Source organism: Leuciscus leuciscus (assembly GCF_965113295.1).
Source record: "Leuciscus leuciscus genome assembly, chromosome: 12".
Taxonomy (NCBI): Eukaryota; Metazoa; Chordata; class Actinopteri; order Cypriniformes; family Leuciscidae; genus Leuciscus; species Leuciscus leuciscus.
In genome coordinates, this window is record NC_138736.1 from 37,217,163 (window position 1) to 37,240,743 (window position 23,581).

Consider the following 23,581-nt stretch of genomic DNA (forward strand, 5'->3'; position numbering starts at 1 on the left):
CTCCTCTCAGCTCTTCAATAAATGACACTCCAGAGCTCGTGCGTCTCATCGCAAAGTTTTGCGGTTCTTGCGCCAATCGTGGAGAAACTTCTTAACGGCAGATTTATTTATAAATGAAATCCAGATGGGGCGTTTAACAAAAGTTAAATAATTAGCTGTTTTTGCAATGGTCGAATTGAAATATCATTGAAGCTCAGTATGAAATATCACCCATGAGCTGCTCTTTTGTGTATTAACATATATTTTTTTTCCCCCTTAAGAAGAAGCTGAATGTTTTAGGCATTAACTACAAAAACAATCACAGGAATGCAATTATTATTATATTAACGCAATGTCAAAAGATTAAAATAGAGCTTTTTTTTTTGATTAGTTTAACAAAGCAGAGAGTCGTTTTGGTTACCCGAGATGAGAGATGATATGATTTTAGTTTGCCGAGCAGGTTTTGGAAGGTGTAGTAGAAGGTGATATGCGAGTCAAAACTCTCAAGACCAAGACAAAATTTGTCCGAACTTCCTCTCACCCTTTTTTTGGCGCTGTCAGGGGTGGACGCTGCCAGGACCGCTGCCAAAAGCTTTACCTGCGAATCCCATCTGCGCCACCACACGCAACAGCTGTCCGTCTGACAGGCCTCGCTTTCTGTGCCGTCCACCTCGGTCGTCTGTTTCACCTCAAACCTCCTTCTGTCCTCTGACACACAAGATCCAACCAACACCACTAGGAACAGCGGCGTAGCGACCGTTATAATGACTTGGCATTTTTTAGAAGGTATTGATTTAGAATTTTGTTTGGTTTTGGCATCATTATTTGGCTGCAATCCAAATAAATAAGTTATCCAGGTAAAACGCCTACTTTAGGACCATGCAGAGAAATAAACGAACACAGATCCTACTTGGTCTAAGTCCTATTTACCAACTTCTGCCTTTGAGCAAATCAGCATTATGGACTGTGATAAATATATTCATGATCCTGTAAGGTTTATATTGTGCTGCTTCTTAGTTTGTTAAAGACCAACATTGACTATAGACTAGGAGTTCTCAACTAATTAAATGTTGATTGTTAAATATATATACAGATATGCATATGCATGTACATGTGTATGTATGCATGTATGTATAAGGATTGGGAGAACAAGCATTTAAAATAGGCCAAAACCACACAAAAAATCAAGATATGTCATTTGAAAGTGTGATTTCAAGACATGGAAAAGTCATGTAAATTCTTCTTAAGAATTAAGAACTGATAATAATAATAATAATAATATAATGTATTTAGCGCTTTTCTAGTTCTAGATAGAAATTGAGTAGAAAATATTTGTACAAATATTTATTCCTAAATCATGAAAACCTGGAAATATCACAGGGCCTTTGATTATTGTTGTGGACAATAGAGAGTCCTGGAGTCAAAAAGGTTGAGAACCACTGCTATAGATCATAAACAACTGTTCTTGCCAGTCATAGTTGCTAATACCATAAAAATCTGAAGTATCGTGTCTTTGAGTTTGTGAAATATAAGACAATATGAGTGACTATATGTGTTTGTATTTCTCAACCTTAGGAAGAATAAACTACGTTCAGATTAAAACCAGAAAGAGAATGTGAAATTAAATATTTAGGCTTCGAGGACGCGTGATGAGAGATGATCTACAGAGATGATAAAATGAAAGTGTTGATCTTTATCTGGAGGGACTCTGTTTTTATAGCTGCATTGAGGTGTTGGTCTTAATTAATTACAGAACTGCATGATGGCAAAGATATTCAAACATCTTCGTGACATGTTGAATCGTGCTAGAAAGAAATGCAGGTGGTTTTCACTCCGTTTGTTCATTCAGAAATTTTTAATTTAAACAATGAAGAATATATGTAATTTCCCATATTAGACATACAGTATATACTGCATTTATTGACTTTATTGTGTTTTCATAGCCAGGCTAAGTGTCTTTTTGTGTTTTTGTCAGAAATATGGTGTCACATATCAGTTTGCATCCATTCATGCCCTCGATATGAGCACAATCCGAGAATCCTTTAATATAGCAGGGTTGTTCTGTCATTGTTTTGCTTTGCAAAGTGGGGCTCCGTACGCTGTGTCTTCTCTGTGATCGTTTGCAACCTTGTGAATGCCGTCCTCTTCTTTGGATAGTCTTTGGTGAATAGCTTTACCTCAACTCCCTGTGGTCAAAGATAAACATTTGGTGTAGCTTGGTGTGTAAAAGCATGGAAAAGGTGGAAGTGGATGAAGTCTGTAGCGGGATGTTCAGCTCTTGCGTAATCAAGTTGCTGCAGTCTGGTCTTTTTCCAGTTGTTTTTTTTTTTTTTTTTGCCAATAAAAATGCTCCAGTCCAAAGGCGATTTACAAATAATTAAATATGAATTGATATTTGCATATATACACACCATAACAACAGTCAACATTTTCAGTCAACAGTTTATGTACACTGGTGATGCTAATGTTTTGTAAATCCATTCACGTCGTGGCTTAACTCCTCAGGGCTGATTTCCTCTCTCTGTCTTTGCTCTGCAATGAAAGAAAACAATCCATTAGTTACGAAATGTCAGGTGCAACTACTTTTTTGTTGTTATTTGTTAATTTCAATTAGGTCAATCATTTATCTAAAAATGTGCAAATACTTAATTTTTATTTTCATTTTTTCAGAGTTGTTGACTCTTGAGGGTTCATGTCATCGTTCTCCCTGCAGGCCGTTGGTTTGGCATTAATGCGCCTGCTGTTTTTCTCCTATCACCTTTCCGTTTGCGGTAGCACGCGCACACACACCTGGCTCACATTTCCCAGTTTGCTTTGCTTAGAACAGGAGCAGATGGAATGCCATCGTTCCTGCGGCCCCCATCTGATGTAGGCGGAGTTTCTAGTCAAAACACTCAACCTTAACTGATGAAGTCAGACAGAATCCTATTTGAAAATAACCCTGACCCTCAACGTTTTCCTTTCTTTCTTTCTTTCTTTCTTTCTTTCTTTCTTTTTTTCTCACTCCCATTTTTTTTCCCCATCCCCTCCTTTAAGTTCAGTGCCACTTTAAAGTCACCAGCGTTCTGACTCCAGGGATCACTTACGGCCAAACTAATAGGATTTTGCCTACATTTGCTTTTCATATCCTGTCTAACACGCCGTAAAGAAATTATTATTGCTGGAGCTTACGTCCAAATGCCCAGATTGATCGCTCGCTCCCCTTGGTCTGAAGTCCTTTATAAACACATTATTTCCAAGTACTTTGAGGCAGGAAACAAATCACGGCAAATTCTCAAATATCTTTATATCAATAAATTGGTGTTCACCTCTTTTTTTTCCCCACTTCAAGCATCTACGGGGCTCTTAACACAAATATTTGGCTTCACCTTAGGTTGACGGGTAACGTTGACAGCTTGCTAAAGATCACAATGAGACGGTGTGTGTGCATGCATGTGTTTAGTCGTGTAACTCTAGACTCTCGGTGGTGACAGGACCTGGTAGATTATTAAAACCAGTCTTCTGTTTGAGTTAATCCCAATATATGAGTTTTACACCCTTTGAATGCGCCATTTACACGCTTTTGATTGTTTTTATAGTGTTCCGGAGTATTTGCACAGACCTTTTTGCTGCTGCCCACAAACGAAAACACTAGTTTCCCTTCGTTTATGGTTATGAAGCGTACCGCCCCACCTGTGGTAAAGGATGACCCAATTCCAGCCCAACTTTAATTCATGTGGCTTCACTTTCCAGAAGGTATTGAAGTATTCACATTTGGCGGTTTTATAAGATCCCGCTTTTGGCCAAATCGTTCAGGATTCATTCGAATAAAATGGCATTTTACGGAGGAAAAAATGTTGGCTCTTTAGTGTGTGCTGCTAATACTTCTAATAATTTCATATTGTGTCAAATGTTCGGGCTCCCGTTAGAGACTCTAAACTCTTCCATATGCTGGCAATGAGAGAAGTCTTGATAATTATCCAGAAAAAATTACCCATGTTACTTCTTATTTCGTTACCATCTCAGCAGACGCCATGATTGTGAGGAAGACGTCCCATCTGCCCCAATTTTCTGAGTAATAGTACAGTCTTCTTATGCAATCACACTAGTGTGGATTAGCCTAATCGGCTAGATGTCGTCAAAACAATACAAAAATGGTAAATTTCTCACTCTGTCATATTTGTGGTAAAGCCCTGTGCATGTAGAGATGTAGAAAATGCTAGTTAGTGCGTGAGGCAGTGTGCATGTGCAAATATTGAGATGTAGTCCAAAATGAAAATAAATGCAGATAAAAATGCCAGATGAATCAAAATCTGGAAAATGTTTAGGGTAAAATCTATCATTTTTATATAGACACAAATCTGTTTGAGTCTTGAGCGTCTTAGCAGACAAAAGTAGCAGTTTTCTGCCGCGCGACTGTCTGTGTTTGATTTAAAAGTCTGTTTCGCCCGTTTCGCTGGAGAATCTCGACGCAGCTGTCTGTTCTGTGTCAGCTTACAGACGCTTAACTTTGGCGAAAACCCGAACATTTGAATTCAGTTATACCTTTACGTCTTTCCCCTGGTGTGTGTGTGTTCTTTATTTCGTCTTTCTCTTTCTTTAGAAACAATAAAGCTGTGCGTTTTGGCTGAGTTATACTTTCACGGCGTAATGAGCACTAAGTAGGGGTAAAAGAGACGAGTGTGGTTTTGGAGCACACAGACCCACTTCTGAAAGTGCACTACAAAGGCAAGGCCCGGTCTGTTTCAAATATCTGCCTGCCACTGGAATCCCGAAGACATGGGCGTACTTCTCGGTTGGACTTATAAAGATCTATCATTTCGTTTTGTACGGATTAAGGTTACTGCCTGAAATGGGAGTGTTGGCCTTTGGCCTGTTGTTGTTCATAACCGTGTGGTTTCTATATGATTTTCAACAACAGTTTAACCATAAACAGTTTAGCAAGTAAAAGGAACGCCTATGTTGTGTGCATCTCTTTATATACGGTGTGGTTTGTACAATATCAAACATTTTAAGGGTTAAATTTGGATACTTGATGCTCAATGAGTTGCTAATTTTGTGGTTAACTGTTTTCTAGAGAGCAACAGTGGCCGAGGTCCAATATATAGCCAATATTTAGCCACTGACTACATGAATTGGACACGCAAGCTTGTTTGAGTTGATACTTTAGTGCAACTGAGATATTTTGTTGCAGAAAATGATTAAATAGCAGCCAATTAAATCAATTCTGGCGAATATAAATTGGTCTATCAGAACTGCTAATCAGTTTTTAGGGATTCACAGGCACTTTCTTCTTCACTTTCTTGTACTTAGTGGTTTTCTTGTCACAAGATAAATCCATCTAAATCTTCACATTTTAATGACCGTAAGCTCAAATTGATGTTGCATTTCAGAAATTGGATTTGGCTCTCTCAACTGCAGGCCAATGTGCAAAGACCACTGTGTTAAATCTGTGATAATCCTTCTCCGAAAGATTTACGATGTTGAAAGCAAGGTTGCGTATCGTGCTTGACAGAGATATTAATTGGGCAACAAGGAAGAGACTAAGAACAACACAGGATGTTTGAGTGAAACTCTGAGGTTGGTGCACGGCTACTTGGGGGAAAATACCCTGCTGCAGATGTTCCCTAGATTCTCATGGCTTGATATATAGATCACGCACCATTTGCATTTGCATATTTATGCCTCCCATTTGCTCATTTGTCATGAATGGCCCAAACTAGGTTCGTTGTAATTCACCCGTGCGGTGCCGAGTATTCACTGCGGAATAGATTCCTGCTATTGTTGCTATTCTTTTATTGTTTATTTCCTTCGCTACAGACTTTACTTTTAAAAGATCCAGAAAAAGAAAATTTAACTCAATGGCTTCTGGAAGCACTTCAGGTTTTTGAGGATTAAACACACGTTGCGGTGGTGAGATACCCTGACCAAAAATGCTCTTGTGTCATGGCGGAGTGTAATTGTCTTGAGCGTGTGTTATATTTCAACCTCTGACAGTTCTTCGCCATGCAAGTTTAAATTACAGTTTTCCCCCTGTTTTTGGTTTGGTGTCATTGTATTCCTCACAGCCAGAGTGTGATTTACAGTTTTATTTTTAATGTGCTGCGGTGTTGGCTCAACGGGCCAAGGTCAGTGCAGTCACGCTCGCCGCGGGAAGAGATGGATGATGTGTTTGTATATTACCTGACAGTCTCTTTGTTGATTGGATATTTTCCATTGGGGTACATTTAATCCGATCTTTCACTGCATCTGTCTATGAGGTCATGGTAGCAGCGCACTCTGTAACAGAGATATCGCTCTTGATGGAAAAGGACATGTGGATGAAGTCATAACTCAGCTTCAGAGTGCTGAGGATGGTTTTCAGTGTCAAACGTTATCTTGGGGAGGCTGGAATTACGACGCAGATTCGCTAAAAGGGGTAGTTGGCTGTTGTAGGAACATTCATAACAGACTGTTTAAAACCACTAGTTGCTCATGCTTCGGAAAACATGTACCAAATTATACCTTATCAGCTTTCTGTAGTCTTATAAGTTTTTGCAGTGCCAGTTTTAGAAGTAAGGAGTATGGTTTACGTGTGTTTTAACTGCTTTGTTTTGGTTAGCTAGATTTACAGAAATACTTTGCAGAAAAGAAACAAACCCTTATAACAAATTTACTTTCACTCTTGTTAGTTAAACAGCCTTTATTCTCTAACATTGGACATTAAGGATTTATTTTGATAGTCTTTACTGTATCTCAACTGTATCCTGACTAACCTTGCCTCAAGACATTGCCCTCAGTGACCTTACTAGCAAAGAATAAATCAGACCCGTTCTTGTCTCTCCCTGAGGTTCAGCTGTATTTCACACCTCTGTCAGTATTTCTTCAGCTTGTTTGTGGACTTGAACATGTCCAGATCATTGCACAACCTTAACGGAGAACACCTGCATGCGTCTTACTCACCATTTTCCTCTGGTTGCTGAGGCAAAACGTGCAGATCTGTTTGGGCTGGGAGTTCTCCGAGTCCCGGCTGGGTGAGCCGTGGTGGTGGTAGTAGTTTGAGGTCGAGGGCCCTCCGCTGTGGCACGGCTGGCCGTCTCCGCATGCTTCACCCACCAGGAGAACGTTTCCCAGGTGAGATATGTAACTGGATGCCAACCGTAAGGTCTCGATCTTTGACAGCTTCCGGTCGGCGGGCTCTGTGGGGATGAGAGTCCTCAATGCGGTGAAGGCCGTATTGACGCTATTGGTGCGGTCCCGCTCCCGTGCGTTGGCTGCGTTGCGTTGACGGCCCTCGGGCAACGGACCTATAAAGCTGGCAGAAATGGCTGGTGGCCCAATCATCCGTCCGCCTCCACTTACTCCAGGTTTTCTCTTTCTTCCAACTTTAACGTCGTACCCCGAGGCGTCCAAGCGAAACGAGCGGTCGTCTGAGCCTGAGCTCTCGCTTCCGTTTTCATCGTCCTCCGACATCATTGAGATCTCCGAGTACAGGTATCGGCTGGGAGCCTGTCGCACCATCGTGAAAGACATTGTCAGCAGGTGCTGAAATTTCCAAACCTCTCCACACTAATCTCGACTGTTTCTTGTAAGACTCTAGAGTTCGTAATGCATGGGGTTTTTAGCTTCGGAACCAATCCTGCACTTGTTTGCTCTCCGGATAGTCCTCTGGCACAGTTGCGCTCTGGTATTACATTGCTCTGCCACTACAGACCCTTTGAATTTAGTTTTTCTTAACAGTCAGACTTTGAGAATTGATCCTGAAGGGTTGAACTTGTTGTTTGTACTCACTCACATCCCATAAGCGCTTCTCTACTTGAGCTGAAATCACCGTTTTGCTTCCTCAAACACACATGCTCACTCCTTCTCCGGCTGTCTGTCCCTGTGCAGCGCTGGCTCTCCCCCCTGAACAGAGACCCACGTGTGGTTTCACTGAGTGTTTCAGTATGGTTGTGCTTTATAGGTTGTGGGAGTGTCTGGTATGATTCCTCCCTCACACACTCTCTCTCTCTCCCTCCCTCACTCACTCTGTCCATCCTTCTCTTTTACTGCTTATGCAAATATCCCAGCTGGCGGCTCAGGCAGGGAGCAAAGTGGTTCTATACAGCTATCAACATCAGTTTTTTTTTAACTCCCAGTTAATAATAGCCTTTCTTTTTTTCTAGCCTGCTTTAGTGGTTTGAAATCGTTCTTCCTTGCTTTCATTCTCGTTAGCTTACTTCCTATGTAACTTTTTGTCTTTTATTTTTCTTCTGCTTGCTTACTTGATTGAAGATTGCTCGTTTGCTTGATTTCTTTCTTTTTCTTTCTTTCTCTTTCTTTAATCAATCCTACTTGCTTGCTTATTCCTTCCTTCCTTAATTGATTTTTTTAGTCATTCTTGCTTTCGTTCCATTCGTTTCCTTTTCTTGCTTCCTTGCTTCTTTCTGTGAGATCCAGTTTAATTTTTCTTTTCCATCCTTTGTTTTTATGTTTCCTTTACTGATTTTAAATATTTCCTACTTGATTTCTTACTTTATTATCTTTTTCTTTTCTTCCTTCATTCCTTTTTTCTTTCTTGCCTTCTTATTTGCTTGCTAGCTTTCCCTTTCTTCCTTCATTCCTTTTTTTTCTTTCTTGCCTTTTTATTTGCTTGCTAGCTTTCCTTTGACACCTTCTATCTTTATTTTTCCCTCACTGCTTTCTTCCACTTCATTTACAGTTATACTGCGTCCTAGAGGGACTCTAACACTCCAGGGCTTTCCGCTTGAGATCTATAAAGTGTGGGTTATTCTTCCACCCTTTCTGCCTCCTCCCCTTGAACTCTCTAGCCATCAACTTATATCAGTGGTTGGTTTTCAGGGACCAATGTGTCGGAGTAGGACCTTCTCAGGGCCGGTCCTTTGCAGTGAGTGTGCACTCCCATGGTTTTTTCATCCGCTCTGAGTCAGTGACTCCAGTAGCTTGATGGACCCTGTTGTCCATGAAGATGAGTTGGTCGTCTCATACTTAAGCACATTGCGGTTTTGTCTGGCTGGACTTGTTTAGTCACGGGAGGGAAATAGCAACATAACATCATCCAGCGGGGCTATTACTCAGATTGTAGCACCTGTTCCTCTCTCAGTCCTTACCAGCAATCAGTTTATGATGAAATGAAGATAAGCCCTCTGAGAAACGGATTTTAGTCATGTTGTTTTTTGAGGGAAGGATATACTGGATCTTTTTGAGGATAATGTTGAGGAAATTTATATGACCTTGCATGGTTTTACTACGGAAGCTTGGAAAAGTTGTCTGAACCTGTTATAAGTTCTGTCACGGTTTTGTTACTTTATAGCTGGTAGTCATTAAAAATATTGTTCCCAAAACATTGTTTAAATGTTCAAATATTGACTTTACTATCCTTATAGGTTTCATTGAAGGACAATCACAAAGGAACACCGTGCTCGTTCTCCCAGAACAGAAAATAAAGCACATGGGTTAGACAAGTTCACAGGTCTTTTCTCATCCTAATGTTTTCTTTTTGTTGTAAAGGTGAATAGAGGCACAAGGTAAAAAAACAAAAACAAAAAACTAAATGCATGTCTGTACAACGCAACCATTTTATGGATTTTAAGGGCACTCCTTGATGTCATTATAATTTCAACTCCTATTTACCCTCTGGAAAATATTAAGATATGAATGGTGGCTTGTCATTTCCCCTCCCCTTCATTTTCTCTAGATTTCATATTTTTGACATTAGCTCAAGACTAGTCTGGCGGCGTAATGATGTGGCTTTCGTACCATTTCTCTGCAAATGATGGCTTGTGATGGAGATGATGAAAAAGACGTTTTGAGGACGTGGTAAATCCATATTAATGCCGTCTCGTGTTTAGTCTCTTTGAACCGCAGCCTCATTAATAAGCGATGCGAGTTAAAGGCCAGACAGGATATCTGATTTCCGGCGTTTGCTCGTGGTCAAACCCGCAAGAGAGGCGGATCCTCTCAAACCTTTGTTTCTATACTTTTAGGTCTCATTTTTGGGACATTTTAATCTGTTATTTATTATTAATAGCGTTGATACCTACATTTCAAGCTAGACTATACACTCTTTTCCTTTTTAAGGAGAATTTATTCATTCATTTATTCCACGAAACAGCCATTTGAAACCCATCGTCATGAAGAACAGGAACGTAACACTTAACACCTGAAACTTGCTTTCTCTTTAAATTTAAGATGGAAAACGTTCCCAGTCTGTAGGGGCATGGAGCCTTTGTGTTTCATGTTTTCATTAATGAAAACGGTTTTGTTAATGGCTGCTGTGAGTGAAGAGATTTATATTCCTTTGAGTGGGAGAGCACTCTTTAATTTTATTCTTGTAAAAGGGAATTTTGACCTGGTTTAACTAGCAGCAGTAAATCACTAGTTTAGTTTTTAACACAATTGTATTGAAATAATGTTTTCCGCATGTCGAAACATGTACGATTATCCTGTTCCGAATAGACTTTTCCTCTTCTTTTTTTCAGGGTAATTAGAATAAAACCTTAAAGATGTTTTTTTCCCTCCTTGAAACCAATTTTGAAGTAGAATGGCTTTACCAGTCACTAGTCAGACGTATTCTCTCCCCAGACTGAAAAGTATCAGTTGCACGTCTGCAAAGATTGTGTCTTCGTTAAGAGGCGAGCAAGCCCTTTACTATGAAAGTCTCCATTTTGAAGTCTGCAATATTGTGCATGTGCTTGAACTAATGCGAACTAATCATTTTGTTCAAACCCATTTGCATGGCATTTATAGATTGCTTCTAAGAAATTTGTTTAGGAGTCAAAATGTGAAGTGAGTGACGTATTAGAAATATAACGTGATACAGCAATATGAAAATGAAGTGATATAGTACATGGAGGCTTTCGTGAACGTTTATGAATCGTGAGTTGACTCTATAAATTGTTTTATCATTGAAATCAACCATCTAAATGATTAGCTGTAGTCTTCAAGTGCTTGCATTGCTTAAAGTGGTGCCAATATAACCATATTGCGATCCTGCCAATCTTTTGTTTGACATGTTTTTGCTCTGCACCTGATGCAAAGGTTTTTAAGCCTATATTTAGCAGGAAAAAAGTGCATTTATCGTTGTACGCAATAGAGAAAGATGCTCATTGCATGAAATATTAATATCTTTTAGTGTCACAGTCACGACCGCAATGACACGGCGATATTTCTTTCCAGACTCCAGCTGCGACCTTTCAGTCATTAAAAGAAAACCTCACCGCGGCAGTCCGTATATCCCGGGACGAGTCATTACAGGAACCGGGTCATAACGTGACGACTTTCATTAGGGTCGAGCGAGACCACAGAAGAGATGGAATGTCTCGCTACCTCATAAAGATCGACCTCTGGGGTAACGAATGACAACGCTCGTTATCTCGCCGTCACGCGGGGCCCGGCCTGGCCTGCTTTAAGACGAGGAACGGCATCCCATCTGACTGCCATTAGCTCCCACTGACCTCCTCTGGTGCTCTGCGACATCTAATCCAGCCCCCCCGTCTGGAGAAAAACGCTTTCTGGGCTCTGCTCCTCTCAGGCCGCAGAGTTTTTGGTGTTTGGTTAAACACCCAAGGTGCACCAAACTGCGATGGGCTGCTCGGATCCGTAAGCTTGTGTGTGGATTTGTCTGGACGGGTTCACGTCCTGGAAAAGAGCCGGTGTATCGCTTTCAGACCAGCACACACACCGCTTAATCTAAGCCAGACGTGATCTGGCTCACGAAACTGCTGAGGTCACCGCGGTGAGGACTTCAGTTAATTTATTCAAAAGAGAAGGCGGGGTTATATGAAGGGAAAAAAATAAAAGCAATTAGACCAGCCGAGGCCTTTGTACTAATGTCGAAATTGCTCTTATTGTGACTTTTCCGTTGTTAAAGCGCCTGTTCTTTTTTTATGACGTGTTTTCTCTCGGGTACATTTACTGTGCGTAAAGCTTATAAACAGGCCGAAACTACAGAGACTCTTGAGTTTGTTTCTTCCATTGTAATATGAAGGCCGGAAGATCTAATTGAGAGCAGTCCGTACACGTGCATTTTATACACGTCCGCCGACACGTTTCTGGACTGAGCTATGTTTGTCAACACCTGCTGTTCTTTTGCTTTTGACCAGATTTGTTGTTCAGTTCTGTTTTGTGCTCTTATTAGATGCATTTCTGAATCAAGTCTAGTGTCAAGAGTAAAATCAATGTGAATTGGCTACGTAGCCCATCTTAATTCTGTGTTTTGACCCATTTCTGAGTGACAAAGGAGCTGATTGAATGGTTGAAAGTGGCGTTGTGTAGCAGAATACAGTCCAAAAGGAGCCCCAAAATCTTACTCGGTTCAGTGCACTAATGAATCTTTAAATGTTTGTATGAGTGTTTGTACTTCATCAGTAGTTCCACATCTTTTTCTGTTTTTATTTTCGAGGGTGCTTGCTTTTATTGACGATTTAATATGCTTTTTTTACAACTCAAAATGAAGTGAGCAGCAAATGTGAAAAGTGCTGTGTTTTGGAGAGCTCTTTTGGGCCTCGCTCACTTTCTCATATTCCCTTACGCAGGATGCTTGGGTTTGGGTATTATTCCATGATCATTTTCCAATTTTGATTTTTCCAGCGAGCTGTTAGCGGTGGATGTTAGCGGCATCCTAATGGCCTGCGCGCAGCTGCCACTCACCCACATTCGCGTGCACAGGGATGCGGTGCGCTAACACGTCTGCACGCATTCCTGCTGCAGACGCATGGCCCTGTTTGGATGGACCTCATGGAAAGTGTGGAGGTGGCAGCGTTCCACTGCGGAGTTTGAGTTTACTGGGATTATAAATGATCCCATTAGAGGGAAATGCAAACCTGCATTTGTGGGGAGGAGACGCAGGCTGCTCCGTCTGCAAATGGCTTGTCGCTCAGTGGCCCGTGCCGAGCGGGTAAGCCGTGGAACCGCTTCCATAAATCCCGGTCTTAAGCAGTTCTCCTTCCTGATGTCGTGCCTGCCCATCGAGAGTGAGCGTCACCCGGCGTTTAACGCCCTCCATCAAATCAACGCTGCTACTGGAAAATATTCAGTGCCAGCATGAATTCATAAATCAAGTTACTTAATGCACCTAAACGCATCATTGAATCTGAAATGGCCACTTTTTCAATTTCAAGCTAGATTTTCTAAAAGCTCCCTGGAGAATTCTTACAGATTGATCGATGTTATAAATGCACCAGTTTTTAGAGGCGAGAGCAAAGCAAACAGCAGAGATTTACAGGTGTTTCACCACAGAGGCCCTGCTGATTTGCAAAGGAGAGTCAAATCTGTGCATAGAAGAAGTAAAATGCTCTTTTTTTTACAGTGTTTCTGTTTGTTGGATTCCCCTGAGCTGAATAGTGTTTGGCCACGATTCAAATCTGAGTCTCCCTCATGCTCACCAAACCCTTTACATCTTTATATCTCTAAGTGTGTTGCAATTATGTGAAGGAAATCAAATAAAAGTCCAAGTACCAACCAATTTTGATTATGGACCAATCACAGTTTCGGTTAAAGGCACAATATGTATTTTTTTTATTTAAAAATATAAAAAATCACTATATCTATGTTATATATTTTTTAAAGTTGTGTATTTACATTATCCCGACAGTTCCAATTAACTTCTAAATCCAGAGAAATTAATATTTTAATTCGAAGACACGGACCGTGTCTTTATTTCCGTTTTGTCGCCGTCAATGCCGTCATATCCGTGTTGTCTCTGGTTTCCGCTCGTGCTGCCATGGCAACCAGAGCTATGAACCAGAGCCCTCTGATAGTAACCAAACTGACGCGGACAACTGTGTAGTTCGCAATGTCTATTTGCACGCTGTTGTTGTTTCGTTCAAACATTATGGACCATGGCAAGCAGACTTTGGATAAAAAAGGAGAACTAAACCGAGAATCAATATCAGCGCGGTGTTTTCGAGATGTCGAGAGCTCCCATGGACACTATATAAACGAGAGCTCCACGTCCGAGACTTCGACAACTCCTACATGTACTTTATTAAACAGGTGAGCACATTTACATAAAACTAATCAAGGTTATATAGTTCAACAATGATAAAATGTTAGAATATGATCTGTATGTTATTCTAATGTTGATCTAGCTTACTGCTAGTCTCATACAGGCAAACTAACGTTAACACATACATTTCAACACATTCAAATGCAGTTTAGAGTGATAGTGTAATGTTAGACCAAGTGAAACAGCGCTGCGTTACCTCTCAAGTTTAATTTGTCTAATAAACTGACCTGTGAGTAGTAATTCTGCGTGTAGTTCGGTAGAATGAAATGTCCATATTCCTTTTATATCCGCGGGACTCGCATCGCGTTTGGAGCTGATAGCTGTCTCTTAGCAATCCCGAACTGCTTCATATCACAGTCATGATAAAAGCATCGATGTATTCAGTAATCCATATACATTATTAGATCGGTCGGCTTGACGTTGACGACAAAATCCATAATTCATAGCAAATGTTGCGTCATCAATCTGCGCCTTTGTTATTGTAAATAGGTTAGCGACCCCTAGTGGAGAAAAAATCCCATATTGTGCCTTTAAGTATGCATTTACATTTAAATGTATTCGTTTGGCAGATGTTTGATCCAAAGCGACTTACATTGCATTCAAGCTATGCTTTTTTTTTTTTTCTTGCTTTTTTTTAAATCATGCATTTCCTTGGGAATCAAACCAATGACCATTGTAATGCTCTACTGTTTGAGCTACAGGAAGGCTTTGCATTAAAGGTATTGCATCCTGTTAATGCTGCTATCTGTCATTGTTGCATGACTTTGGAACAGGATTACTTGTTTTTTGTCTCCCAATAGCAGAAAATGGTTTAAAACACTCATTATTGTTGCAGTTTGGTACCACTATAATGGTGCAGAAATTACAAAGTTCATCCGTTGTCATCAGCATTGATCATGCAATGTTTTTGTGCCACGTTAAAATAAAAACAAATCTGCGATTTCTGCTTTCAGGAATGAAATCGTAACGTTTGAGAATAATCTCATAGAAAGCCATGCTTTTTCTTATGAGTTTTTTCCGAATCTTCTTGTTTTTCAAGATTGTGTCTGTCAGTGTTGGTGGTCAGTCAGTCTCTGAGATAAAACAAGGGTCTCGTCGTCCCTCTGGACTTTCACTGCCATCCATCTGACAAACGTGGTTTTGGTGGGAGACGTACAGGTGCTGTATCACCCAAGATCGGCCTGGTCAACCAGACACATCCATAAACGTCTGAAGTATCAAACACACTTTCCTAATAGACCCTCTCTGCTTGTACAGGGACCAGGGACTCCGACCGCAAACCCTGCAGTCAATACGCCACATCCGTAAGCCTCCTTCAGCTGTTTAAGGCATTATCAGAGTCTGGATCTAATATATAGATGTTTTTAATAACCGTCCCTTTTTAACGTGTTGATTCACTCTGGATGATTGCTTTCACTAGCCGTCATGGGAAAACCTGGCTGCCACCGTATCAGTCACTTCAGAGTCTTCGCTGCGCTGTTTGTTTGGCATCCGTCGACAGGAACATCTTTGGATGTCGACGTGACGTTTTGACTCTCCGTAGATGAGATCCATGAAAGCGAAGAAGTGTTTTGAGAAATAAAGCAGATGTGCTCGTCTCGATCTGTCTGTGCTGCTACAGACGATCATCCAGCGGAGTCTGACCGCAGCGTATCCGTTATTACAAAACCTGCTGTGGAGGACACTTGTGTGCGCAGAGTGAAATCTGCTTGCTCATTTATTGACTAAGTAGTTTACTCTTATCTCTATTGAGGTTTTTATTATATTTATTATTAATGTATTACATTTTTTAATTATTTATTTTATTTATTATTTTTCCATGTGTACTACTTTTTTTATATTTTCATTTACTTTATTCTCTTGTCCATTTATATATTTATTTTATTGTTGTTTTATTCAGTCATTTAATTATTCATTCATTCATTCATTATTTCTTAACACATTATTTATCATTATCAATATTTATTGTTTTATTCATTCATTTACTTTTCATTTATCTGTTGATTTATTTTTTATTTACCTATTCTTTTGTTTTACTTATTTTTCAATCATTCATTAACTTTATGCTTTTATTGAAGTTGGATTAATTTACAATTTTTTTTAATTCATTCAATTATGTATTTTGTCAAAAGAAATCTGCTTATTTTTTAAATCATTCATTTACTTTTATTTTCTCCTATTTATTATTTTTAATAAATAGTTAATGTATTATTTTCTATGTATTTATGTTCTTATTTTATTTATTCAATTATTTAATATAACCTGGTACTAAAACATGGGCGATAACTCGTGATTTTCTGCCAGCCAGACTGGCCCCAAACAGTTGCGTAAACGATGAGCTGCAGATGTTTTTGGGCACATAGTGTGACATAGTATTGCAAATGAAAGCAGACTCCTTCTTTTTTTTTTTTTTTTTACTCTTTTCGAGAATACGTATATATATTTTCCCTCGCACTTCCAGGATTCGGTCAGGCAGCCGAGCGGGAATGCTTCACTTCCAGGCATGCGGTTCCCGCTCCAAAAACAACTTCCATTCAGTGCTCCCAAATGACAGCACGCTGGTGGGATGGTTTGCGCTCTGGCTTTGAGCGAAGGAGAAATGCGGAAAGAAGAGTAGAGCTGAAGAAAAATGAATGAGTTGCTGTAGCTGCGATTCTGCACCTTCATCAAGCAGCTCGGTCTTCTGCCACGATGGATTACGGCTCATCCTGACTCACACACGCAAGCCTGACCTGAATCACTCTTACTGACACTGGGAGGATGCAACTTTGTCCCATGAGCCCATTCAGTCCGACTTCAAACACCAATCCGAGCGTAGGCCTGACTCACTTTGGCAGCGCGGCGAACGGTGACGTAGCATTCTCAGCAAGCGTATAATTTCCATTCTGCGGAAAGACGCCGTGTCCCGTGTCATTATTCCAGTGTGTTTTGCTCCTGTTAGAGATCTTTTCTGTTTTGTGTCAGGAGGCAATTCTCTGCGGCTTGGAGCCGTCTGCTGGAAATGGGCATTGAACACTTTGATGCATTTGGTAGCATTGAGCCGTCTGCTCTTTCCTTCTGTCTAGACGGCTTCAGGTCGAGAAAAGTGACTATGAGTCATCTTCCTTTTTTGTTTTTTTCATTCGAGCTGAAGAAGCGGTGGGTTCCCTCATGACGTAATGACCTGTCAGACAAACCAAACCTCTCGGGAAGCCTGTTTTTCAGATGTTTTTGGCCAATATGTTATGGCTGGTTGATTTTGAAAGTATTTTAGTTAATCTCATCTCTAACCATAACACCCTAGCGTCACCCTAGTGTTTGGAGGACTTCAGTCCTGATAACCCTGTATTGATTCAGATTATTTCATTCTCAGTGGAGCCTTGGACTAGCTGTGTTGTCTCTTTGTGCCACTTCCCGATCTCCTTCCCTTCTTTTCCCCATCATGTCCTGTCTTTTTTCAATTCCTATCAACAAAAGTATCAGGAACTCTTCAGCCTCAGCCTCATTTCCATTCATTCCACTGCACATTTATGCACCATCACACCTCCTAGACCACAAGGATCTGTTTTGTAAGTCTTGGAAAATACAACATCACTTTTCATTAGGTTATAACAGCGTATCTGTTCTGGTTTACCTCTGCATGAGGTAAACTACACACTAGTTAAAATACACACTCTCCTTTATTCAAACAAACCGTTCTTGCGGAATTTATTTTGAATACTGTTTGTTTTGCCATATTATTGCGATCTCTTGATTTGACCTCATTACGAAAGATGAAGTCACAACTTTCGCAAATTCCATGCTGCATTTCCAAGGATGTTCCCGCAGCCAAGGAATTCCGCCACCGTGAGGCAAAGGTCAACTGTGTCGAGGAGCGGAAAATGTGAGCGATACTCCTGAAAGACAGACCTGCGGATTTTCCTTCAGCTCCTCTGAGAGCACCACCAACTTTATTTTTACCCACAGCTCTGGCCGAGCGGATTATGGATATCACGGAGAGAACGGCCTCTTTTACCCTGTTATTATTGGGGTATTTGAGGACTCCTGACCTGTTTTGATGGATTAACCTGTCATGCAACTGCCACCACGCGTCTTGACGGGCCGATGCCTCTTTGGCCTGTGAACCCGAGGAACCCCACAGAGAGCCGCGTCCTTTCCAAAAGCAGGCCACCTGCTTGAGTCGTCCGTTTAATGATCAGACGCGTTCAATCATTCACCGCTGGAGCTCTCGGCAACCTGCGTCTGCACGCTGACTGACACCAAACTCACTGTTGCTGAGCTGCCTTAAAGGAAATGTTCATGGAAATGAATGTGCTGCTGCTTCAAAGAGAACAAGAAAAGCACCATAAACGTAGTACAAATTACTCTTCTGCAAAGTCTTCCTCAGGGATATTATCGCTAACTGAAATTAAATCTGTAATATTTCTTGATGTACCAGTACTTAAATAACTAAAACTGAAATAAAAATTTATAAAAACTTAGACATTTTGTATACAACAATGACAAATGCAACGAAATTACTAAATCATTAAAGTTAAAAACCAAAATACTAAAATCTAAAAACTAAAATCAAATTTTTTTTTACAGCATTTATTAACCTGTTAATGGTGGTTATTAGTAATAAAAATGTTAATGTTTATAGTGCATTAACTAATGTTAACACATACAACTTTTGATTTTAATAATGTATTAGTACATGCTGAGATTTACACTGATTAATAAATGCCATAGAAGTATTGTTCATTGTTAGTTCATGTTAATTAATGTTAATGACACCTTATTGCAAAGTGTTACCAAAAAACTATCTTATACTAACATAACACTGGTCTTCTGAAGTCATACGATTATATATATGAAGAGTTCAGATGCAAAAGCCTCTAAATGCCATCTGAAATTTTCTTATAGAATGATCATTTTTATCAAGCTTGTATATTTAAGTTCAGTAATTTCACTTAAATGACAATTAGTAGGTAATCTTCATGGCCATTTAAGTGAAATTATTGAATTTAAATATACAAGCTTGATAAAAATGATCATTCTATAAGAAAATTTCAGATGGCATTTAGAGGCTTTTGCATCTGAACTCTTCATATATAGTCTGATCTTATCAATCCAAAGCTCTGAAGTCTCATCTGTTTTAAATGTTTGTATTAATAATTGTGTTAGTGTGTCTTTGAGAAGGAAAAGAACACGTTAAACCAATGTTTTGCCTCTTTTAGTTGGTAATTTATACATTAGTATAATAGAGAAAAATGTAAAATAAGTTTTAATCACCTAAAGTACATTTCTTGGGAATCAAACCCATGATCTGTTGCCAGAAGTAATGCTTTAGTAGCAGAGCAGTTTTATTCAATCTAACTACACAACACACAGCATTCAGGTTTGCATCAGCGCTACACAACACACTGGTGCATTTCCCTCATTGCAGGCGGTTTAGTGAGCTCTGCTACTCAGTGAGGTTTGTGGCTCTCAGTGTGGCCTAATTCTCCGGCTCTCCAGGGTCTCTCAGGCCCCTTTACGAGTGTCCCTCGTGAAAATCTGGGGGGTCATGTTCACTCTGTGGCCTGTGAAACGTGTGAAATCAAGGGGCACCTCTGTGAGAGGCGGACCTGCTCTGTTTGATGTCGTCCTGTAAAGAATCCGTTTCATGGGTGAGGCATCCTAGCAGAGACATCGTAAAGAAGAAAACATTACCTCATCACAATCTGCACTTCCCTTTTTTTTTTCTTTTTTTTTTTTTTTTTTTTTTTTTTTAAACTTGAAGGTGCTCTAAGCGATGTCATGCATTTTTTTTAGGCTGAAACATTTTTTGTCACATACAGCAACCATCTCCTCACTATCCGCTAGCTGCCTGTCCCCTGAACACACTGTAAAAAAAACGCGTTGGCACAAACGGCAACAAAAACAAACTGGCCCAGCCTGGACCACGAAACATAACAAACAGTGTTCCAGCCAATAACCTATGGGATGAGGAGGAGGGAGGGTCGAGCTAGCCTTTAAGGCCGTGTGTCCACCAAAGCGTTTTTAGCCAGCTGAAAACGCTAGGCGCTCTGCTGAAAACACCTAGCTATGGGCGCTTGAGAGCGTTTTGGCAGCATTGCGTTTTTTTCAGTTGAGACACTTTGCTTGTTATGATACGGAAAATCCGCGAAAGTGTTACTAGTATCTCATTTCACACATATTTTGTTTCTGTGTTGATTCTATATTAAAATGTCGATACAATGCAATGTATTTTCTCTTGTTTTAAATGATTTTTTTCCCGTTATTATGCTTGTTGTTGTTGTCGTCTGTTGACATTGTACAAGCAGAATGTGGCAGTTGGTTGGTGTGGTATTAGTCCCGCCCCTCCTCCACTGTGATTGGACGGTTGGGTGACCGTGATGAGCGTTGCATTTTACCCAAAGTTAAACATTCTTCAACTCTCGGCGACCTGTAAGAAACGCCGAACGCTCAGCGTCTTGTTACGCTCATGGCTTAAAAACGCGGCGCTCCCATTAAAAACAATTGAAAAGATACGCCAGCCGCGTGAAAAAAAACGCTTTGGTGGACACTCGGCCTAAGGCTCTCCTTTTTGTTGGCCTGCTTTTATGTATATTGATAGTATTTTATATGGGATATATATAGGGTGTGCTGGAGGAGACTTTGCAGAGTGCTGGACTCTTGCATTGTTAATACAAGATCTTGACCAAAAACTTTTGCACCTCTTGATGGAAATAAATGTTGTGATGTTACTTCCATCAAGAAGAGGGTCATCAATGTTTGGTCAAGATCTTGTATTGTCTATGCAAGAGTCCAGCTCTCTGTAAAGTCTCCTCCAGCACATCCCAAAGACTTTCAATGAGTTTAAGATCTGGAAATTATTCTTCAAGCTCCTCACAACCATTCTTTCACAATCTGAGCCTGATGAATCTTGACATTGTTATCCTGAATATGGCCATGATGTCTCTTCCTTTCCTACATGGTTGTTTAAGAAATGAAAAGCTACACACTCCATCAATTAGGGTTAGAAGAACTGTTGCCAAACATATAACATCCTATAAATATAATAATCACTGCAATAATGATCCAATCATTGAGCAGTGTATAGCCTATTATTTCTCACAACCACTTCACTACATAAGAGGTACAGTAAAATGCTCCTGAAGTGTATGAACCTTAAAAGCAGAGTATTAGAGTTTGAGGTAATGAAATAAGTCAGATGCTAATGATTAGATGGTAACACTGCATGCAGAAGCACATAGTTATGAATATGGAGTTGATGGAATAAAGACACAATTTTATGATGTTGAATTAAATCCCAGTACTGCCCTTCTGTTGCACAGCATACTCTAAAGTATGTACTTCCCATCAGCAGTGAAGTATGTACTTTCAGTGCGTAGGTGAAGTATGTGAATTGAGATTCAGCCAGTGACTTTTTTTCAACGCTGATAAATGTCACGAAGACTGTCCTCTAAAGCTCTGCGCATATATTTCAGGATTGACAGTCTGATTTCTCAGGTGGTTTACGAAGAGGGAATTTTTTCCACTTGTCTCTGGGAGTTTAATGATGTGGTGTGGAAATATCAGGCGTAGAGGTGCAGGCTGCCAGCAGTGAGTTTTCTGACCGTCTTCCCTCGAAGCACACACACACACACACACACACACACACACACACAATCAGCAGTCGATCTCCCCTCGCCGTCCCCACCGCAGTCTGAACAGGAAGTTGATAAGAGCGTGTGGTAAAAGGGGCAGATTTTCAGGCTGTGGACTGACTGACACGTAATAAAGGCAGCGTTCAGTCGCTCAATTGAAAGCAGGTGAGCTGTGCATCTGATGTTTCTCGTGTCCAGTTCTCTTGGACCGTCCCACTTAGAGAGCCCAGATTGACCTCGTTGACCTTTTTATAAATCTAATGCAATCTGTAGCCTAGTCATGAAATCCCAAATGAATTTTATTGAGCTTATTATGCCCGAGTTATGTTCATAACTCAACCCACCATTTTGCTGCAAATAAAATGCGATTTCCGACATTGTGAGCGACAACGACTGTTGGAAATCCTGATCACATCACTGCTCATTTGCATAAAGCCGAGCTCTTGAGAAGTTCAATGCAAATGAGCAGTGATGTTATCCGGGAACAGGTGTCCATGTGAATGAGGTTTAAATAAACTGCTTTTCATATATATTTTTTTTTCTGCTGACATAATTAAGGCAATCTATGTCTCGAATATAAATATAACTACTAATAATTATATTCAGGTCTAATTTGTTGCAATCAAAATGCAGTTAATACATTCAGGATCAACCCTACATTATTCACTGCTGGATTTTTTTTCTGTTATATTAAATACAGTAGTGGCCAAAAGTGATGATCTTCACCCTTTTTTAAATATTATTTCAAATGTTAAAGATTGTGTAATCATATTACGTAGTTGTACTATGTTGTTCTCAGATATTTTTTGCCCACTTTTATTGTGCTGACAAGCTTGTTTAAGCTTGCACTTAAAGGGATGGTTCGGAGTAAAATCCACCTAGGGTCCTTTGCACCATGACCTCGAGCCAAACCCCCCCCCCCAGAAGCTTATTTTCCCTTGGTTGAACATTATTAAAGTTAGATCTTATTTAGAGAAATCAGCCGGATGGCTTATGACTTTTACGTGCTTTTCTCAAATCACTGAAGTGACGTCGACGTCCGGGTTAGCGGTAGCATTAGCCATCAGGCAAGTGTTATTTAAATAAACTCCTGATGTACTTACAAACTTTCCAATACCTCGTTTTATGAGTACAGAACCTATTTGTACTACTGTATAAGTTTGGTACCATTCTGGGCATTATTAGTGGAGTAATTTACGAGATACAACCTTGGATCCATTAGCGCCTGCACTAAGACATCCGGCTGATATCTCTAAATAAGCTCTAACTTTAATAATGTTCGACCAAAGGGAAGCTTAGTTTGGCTCGAGGTCATGGTGCAAAGGACCCTAGGCTGATTTTTCTCTGAACCATCCCTTTAACTTACAACATTTGGGTACAAATTGTCAAGATGGGAAGCTCAAACAAATGTGAAGCAATGCTTTGAAAGTTGGCTGGTTTTAGTTGATTTTACTCTGTTTAAATGACCAAATTGTTAGTCTCAGTGCTAGAAGCACTTTAAGGGTCCCTCATTTTTTCATCTTTGAAACTGTGTGAAGATCCAGTGACGATCTGTAACGCCTCCGCAGAGGAAGTATCAGATTAGCAAGTCTTTGCTTCTGTCGTTCTTTTTTTTCCCCGTCTTGGCACTGATTCCTTCAAACTGGCAAGGATGCCAATCGTGTCAGGCAACACAAGCACTTCACCCGGCCAGACACTGAGATTACAGTGAATGTGTCTCGTAGACATTTAGATTAAATTACGATCAGAATGTCAGCCAATCAGACGCGAGCCTTTGAAGATGAGTGGGCGTGGCCTGCGCAGCTGCTGTCGGCTGTGTGTGTGAAAGCGTGACAGTTCTGCCCACTCGGACCTAATTGGATATGGTAGGGGTGTTTTTATTGAAATCACTCACAGGTGTAGGCCTCGCTTTAAAGTGGCGCTCGCAACCTCTGAGAACTTTCAGCTGTCTGCCGTTACCAGTGTGTGTTTGTGTGTGCGTCCTTCCCAGACAAAGAGATCTCTATTTTCAGACCAAAGCTCG

General features: G+C 40.3%; 2 protein-coding genes across 2 annotated transcripts in view; one reads left to right on the forward strand and one right to left on the reverse strand.

Moving 5' to 3' along the window:
* Nucleotides 1-23,581, forward strand: part of bop1 (BOP1 ribosomal biogenesis factor) — a 79,601-nt gene that overhangs the window by 32,115 nt on the left and 23,905 nt on the right. The window lies entirely within an intron of this gene.
* Nucleotides 1,892-8,334, reverse strand: scxa (scleraxis bHLH transcription factor a). The gene is made up of 2 exons (XM_082185236.1): nucleotides 6,901-8,334; nucleotides 1,892-2,511 (listed from the first exon to the last, which is right to left on the reverse strand). The coding sequence occupies exons 1-2, from the start codon at nucleotides 7,468-7,470 to the stop codon at nucleotides 2,473-2,475; spliced, it is 609 nt and encodes a 202-aa protein (XP_082041362.1). The 5' UTR covers nucleotides 7,471-8,334; the 3' UTR covers nucleotides 1,892-2,472.